We start from the raw sequence: 6,000 nt of genomic DNA, 5'->3' as shown, positions 1-6,000 counted from the left end.
AGGTGTTGCCTAGCAACTAAAGCCTTGCAGACAAAACTGGATCATAGGATGGTCATTGTGTTCAGGTTTGGTCGAATATGGTTAATTCTGAAGGGTAGAAGTGCCTGCCATAATTAAACAAAAAAAAACGGTTTTCAACCGTTGCTAGGCAACGAGTGGTTGCCTAGCAATCAAAACCTTGCGAACACAATTAGATCATAGGGTGGTCACTGTGTTCTGGTTTGTCAGAATTGGTTAATTTTAAAGGGTAGAATTGCCTACTACAATTAAAGAAGACTACAAGACTACAAGAAAGAAAACGCAACCAGCAATAAGGACAGCATGGAGCTGGCCAAAATAAAATGTTAGGCAGACAAGAAAATATAATGAACAAATTGGCTAACAATAAAAATACAGCTGACCCAGGTGCACCAATAATTTTTGTGTGTGTGTGTGTGTGTGTGTACTATCCTTATCCCAGTGAAGGAGAGAAAATTCATTTATACTGGAAACATGTCAAATAATATAATAAACTGTGGCAGGCATGTAAGGGGGTGTAGTGGAATTTAATATTTTGTGTGGCCATTCCATCCCAGTGGAGGACAACAAACTCGGTTACCAAAGAAACATGTCAAAGAAAACACCAGTCTCCTTCACACCAATATTTCTGGTCTACTCTACATCCTCCACTCCATCCAAATTTGTACTTCATAACAAATGTAAATCTTGTTTGTCTTTCATGTTCCCTTGCTTTGCCTTTATGTTATGGTGTGTCATTTTGTCATTTTTCTCACTTCGTTTCATGTTAAATCAAGTCTCTTAATCGTGTCCAAACTACGGTCTTTGTACACGATTTCTTCAGCTTGGTTAGCTTTAGTTGTAATGTAATATGATTCTTTGCATTTTTCATGATGTTATTGATCTTCTGTTCTGGCATTTTTTATGGTGAATGTAAGTGAAGTAGAGCAGTGGATGTGGTATGAATACCTGCTGCTTCCTTAAATGCATTTCAGTTTCAAACATTCTCTCGCTCTCTCTCTCTCTCTCTCTCTCTCTCTCTCTCTCTCTCTCTCTCCTATTATTTTGCCAGTTTTATTTGCTTTTTTTTAATTATAATTTTTGCCACAAACTGTCTTTTTATGGTTATTTACTTTGAATAATATCTCCTATAATCACCTATTCCTATCATTTTAGCTACGGTATATTTCGAGTGCCTTTATGAACAGTTTTTTGCTGTTTCCATTATAAGTTATTATTTTTTTTAGTTCTAATAAACTGAAAAATCGTTCACGTTCGTTTCCTACTCTGCTCTGTGTGTGTGGGGGGGGGGGAGGTGTTTTAGAAGTGTATCGGATATCCGCATCCGCATCCGGATCCCCAAATTATCCGCATTTTTAAAAACTCCGCATCTGCATCTGCATCCATGTTTGCACTGCAAGTAACATCCGCATCCGCAGTAATGGTAAATTTAACACCCACATCTGCGTCCGCATCCGCACTTTGAGAATGAGGAAATGAGGATAGTATGGTGCAAAACATATCAGTGCATAAAATTTATATATATATATATATATATATATATATATATATATATATATATATATATATATATATATATATATATATATATACATATTATTGGTATTCTAAATACTATTATGAAAAAGAATATAGCTGTATAGCATATTTACTGTAGAGTTGAAAGTTACAGAATATAGACTATCACTATAACTCTGTAGTCGCAGTGTAGTGGAGCTGGTGTTCAGTGTGTCTTACGTGATGCTGGTGCAAACATGAAAAGGGCTTTTTTACTCTCAGGTATAAATAATGTAGACTGCACTGTACATAAGATTCAACTAGTTGAGAAAAATGGAATAGCTTCAAAGAAAGAAATTGGTGATATCATTAGCAAGTGCCGCTCAATTGCTTCTCATTTTTGTCATTCAACAATGGGTCAAGATATACTTAAAAAGATCGAGGACCGACTGCAGGAGCCTTTGCTAAGTGTTATACATGACTCTCCTACAAGGTGGAACAGTACTTTGCATATGTTAGAAAGGATTTAAGAACTAAAGGAGTCGTTATGCTTGTATGCTGCAACCAATTCAAAGATTGAAAAAATCAGCAACACTGAATGGATATTACTAACCAAATGTGTAAAGCCCTTAAAACCCTATGAGGAAATCACAAAACAACTGAGTAGCTCTTCCTCCTCCATCAGTGATGTGATACTGCTTATAGTTTTCTTGAAAATCGCCCTCCAAACATACATAAGTGAAGTACCAGTAATGTATGCTTAAAGCACAGGCTCATGTTCAGAACCTGAAGAATCTGAAGATCATAGTACTGATAGAGAAGAAGAGGAAACAACTAATGTAATAAACTTTATGAAGCAAGCAATGAGGGCTGAGATTGAAAAAAGATTTGCTGGCCTTGAAAGTATGGACATTTATAGAATTGCAACCTATCTTGATCCTAGATATAAGAGTAAATTTTTCTCTTCTTACATCACTAAGCAGGTGCAATCAGTAATTGCGGGCCTGCGTGGTCAGCTAAAGGATGGTGGAAATGAGCCAAAGAAAAAAAAAAAAAAAAGAAAGATGACAAACCTACCAGCCATACACCAAGACCAAGTACACGTGGAATACTATCACATGCAATTAATATAATACTCGCATCAAGCAGTGATGATGAAAATGATGAGCCGCCAGTTACAAGTTCAATGGAAGAAATAAAGAAGTATCACAAACAAAAGAGATTTAAAGGAACAAATGAAGATACTCTGAAATGGTGAAGTGAAAACAGAAGAGCCTACCCTGATTTAGTGAAAGTGGTATGCACATATCTGTTGTTCCCCAAGCAGCGTCTCCAGTGAACAACTATTCAGTGTGCTGGATTAATCTATGATGAAAAACGCAAGAACCTTCATACAGATAAAGCAGAGAAACTTTTTTTTTTTTGAAGAGTAATTTGCCATTGTTGAAATTCAAATATGGAACTAATGTGCAATGTGAGGTTCAAGTGATTCTGATAAACTATACATAATTCATATACTAACTTCAATTAGTTTGCACTTACCTAAATTTAATGTAACTTTACCACTTTCCAAAGGGTGGAGGTTGGGGAGAGTGGTTGGTGGGATGCAGGACGACTTAGGTCCACGTCCCACATCTTGGTAACACATAAGTTTGACTTATGTGGCTGAAAGTCGACGTTAACAATTTAAAAATCATAATCTTAAAAGATTTTAAAAATAATCCGCATCCGCGAGGATATAGTCATCAGACATCTGCAGCTGCATCCGCAGCCGCAAAAAAATATTTTTGAATATCCGCATCTGCATCCGCATCCGCAATTTTAAAAAAGTTTATATCCTCATCAGCATCCGCACATCCGCATTTTTAGACATCCGATACACCTCTAGTGTGTGTGTGTGTGTGTGTTTTGTGGTGGTGTATTGTAACTAAAGGGGGAGGAACTATGTCACATTTTTACATATTTCTGTCATTTTCACATCTTCACACACTTCTTTCTCCACAGTTTCATTACCTCCTGCTATACCATGCAGCATACCTGCATCACATCACCCATATCTCCACCTGACTCTGGGACGTCAGGTGAAAAGATGAAATGGAAAATGCTTAACGTATAATGAGATAACCCTTATCCTAGGTTTATGACAAGGCTGCCACAAAATGCAACTTTTCCTATCATATTTACCTGTAACGCATCTTGAGCAACTCGCCGATGAAGTATAATTCATGATATTGGAGGTGCGTGTCGTAAACTGACACTGAGAAACAGCTTTGTCGCAAGGCTGGAACAAAAACGGCAGGAATTATGATCATATTATAAAAGAAAAAAAGAAATGACACGTTACTTTACTCGAGTGTGTGTAATGCGGGGATAGAATGTGTTGCTTCTTTACCTCATTATTGGCTGTAATCTGTAACTTGACTTGTTGGCTATAAATATTTAACTGCTTGCCCACACCTTAGCGTACTCAGTTTTATGAACATGGTGGTTTCACACCCTCCACCTCGTCACTTCATGGTGCTTCCTGAAGTGAAAAACTTGGTATTGGAAATGCATGCCTTAAATCAGTATAGAGTTCCCCGTGGCGTGGGTACAACACAAGCGGTACACAAGCCACGTCTGCAACACAATGTCACCGTTGAGTCTCGAACCGCACTTCATGCCTTCCCAGCACTTAACGCCTCTGCCCGATACCGATTTGTTATGTATAGGCCTAGATGGTGAGAGCACATGACCCGGTGTTCAGTATACAGGCCCAGATGGTGAGGGCACATGGCCCGGTGTTCTGTGTACAGGTCCAGATGATGAGGGCACATGGCCCGGTGTTCTATGTACAGGCCCAGGTGGTAAGGGCACCTGACCTGGCGTTCTGTGTACAAGCCCAGATGGTGAGAGAACATGACGTGGTGTTCAGTTTAGAGGCTCAGATGGTGAGAGCACATGAACCAGTGCTCTGTATGCAGGTCTAGAGGGCAAGAGCACATGGGGCGGTGTTCAGTGTACTCACCCAGCAAACCACACAGTAACAGACTGTTAGCCAGGTAAGGGGTAAACTTTCCAAGAAAATCATATTTATTACTTAGTCCATTTACCTTATATTGATCCATACATGTGAATGTTGAGGTTTTATTAACAAGAGGAGGTCAATACAAATTATACACACCGAAGGAAATGAAGAAGTGTGTGTGTGTGTGTGTGTGTGTGTGTGTGTGTGTGTGTGTGTGTAACAAGTCCCTCACACAATAGACTCAGCCATTACGTTTCTCTGTACCACCATGTCTGCACATAACATACAGTAGTGTTTTATCCCCCTGTTGTGTTGCCAACAACCCAACACAACACCACTGTAGTCACCATTCACTGTGATGTGGCTAAATCCTTCACTACCACAGGTCTGCCCTAAGCTGAAAAATGCCGTCTCAAGATGGCAACATGTAATATTAAAGAAATAATCATCGTCTCAAGGTGACAGCATTAAATATTAAAGAAATAGCCACAGTGCTAAAATGGTTTATGAACAGATCCCAACTACTTCAATACCAATAGTCCTCATTAAGTTGAAAACGTAACTCAAAATACATAAGTACACACAAAACGAAATAATAATTCATTTTTGCATACACACTTAAATACTTACACAACCATACTTACACAGATACACAAACACGAATGCTGTCATGCCCGACTTTCTGCACTGCATTATTAGAGCAATGAGGTAAGGTGGTGTGTGTGTGTGTGTGTGTGTGTGTGTGTGTGTGTGTGTGTGTGTGTGTGTGTGTGTGTGTGTGTGTGTGTGTGTGTGTGTGTTCGTACCTAATTGTTCTCACCTAACTGCATCTTTACAGGAATGAGTCAAGTTCGTACTGTCCCGTGTCTTAAACCATTTTTATCATACATATCCTTAAATTTATGAATTGTTTTGGTACACACTGTTTCATTCGGTAGTGGATTCCACTGATCAATTGCCCTATTTGGGTAACTAAATTTCCTTACGTCTTTATCGCTTCTATTTTTATGAATTTTTTTGCAGTGTCCTCTTGCTGATGCTTTCCCAATGGTTATATATTCATTTATATCTATTTTCTCCTTCCCTGATATGCACTGATAGAGCATAATCATGGCTCCTCTTTTCCTTTTCTCCTGTAAAGTTGGCAGATTCAATTTTTCTAGTCTTTCTTCGTAGCTTAGATCTCTTAAGCTTTGTACTCATCTTGTAGCGGCCCTATGAACCTTTTCAATTCTATCTATGTGTTTTAGATGAGGATTCCAGACTACTGATTCTGACTCCTGTATCGGTACACGGCTAGCACTAAATATCGTGCCACCGCTAGCACCAATAAATATTATGTGTTCTGCTGTTATAATATAACTAGACCACCGTGTTGGAGATCGACGACATTGTCTGTAGTACACGTCAGCTACTCGCCGTCACTGCCCGACACTTCCCACTAAAGGTCCTCTGCCACTAGAAGGTGGAAGCTGGTC

The 6,000-nt window shown here is 38.9% G+C and overlaps 1 protein-coding gene across 1 annotated transcript in view; it reads left to right on the top strand.

Moving 5' to 3' along the window:
* Positions 1–4,497: 4,497 nt before the first annotated feature.
* The window catches only part of LOC145391248 (zinc finger BED domain-containing protein 5-like), a 185,892-nt gene continuing 184,389 nt past the window's right edge, over positions 4,498–6,000 (top strand). Inside the window, exon 1 of the mRNA XM_080265919.1 lies at positions 4,498–4,556. Coding sequence (XP_080122045.1) covers positions 4,498–4,556 — 59 coding nt within the window. The remainder of the gene's footprint in view (positions 4,557–6,000) is intronic.

The sequence above is a fragment of the Coenobita brevimanus genome, chromosome 17 (genome assembly GCF_032717465.1).
Source record: "Coenobita brevimanus isolate Jiangsu-jjx chromosome 17, ASM3271746v2, whole genome shotgun sequence".
Lineage (NCBI taxonomy): Eukaryota > Metazoa > Arthropoda > Malacostraca > Decapoda > Coenobitidae > Coenobita > Coenobita brevimanus.
This window is presented reverse-complemented; position numbering and strand designations above follow the sequence as displayed.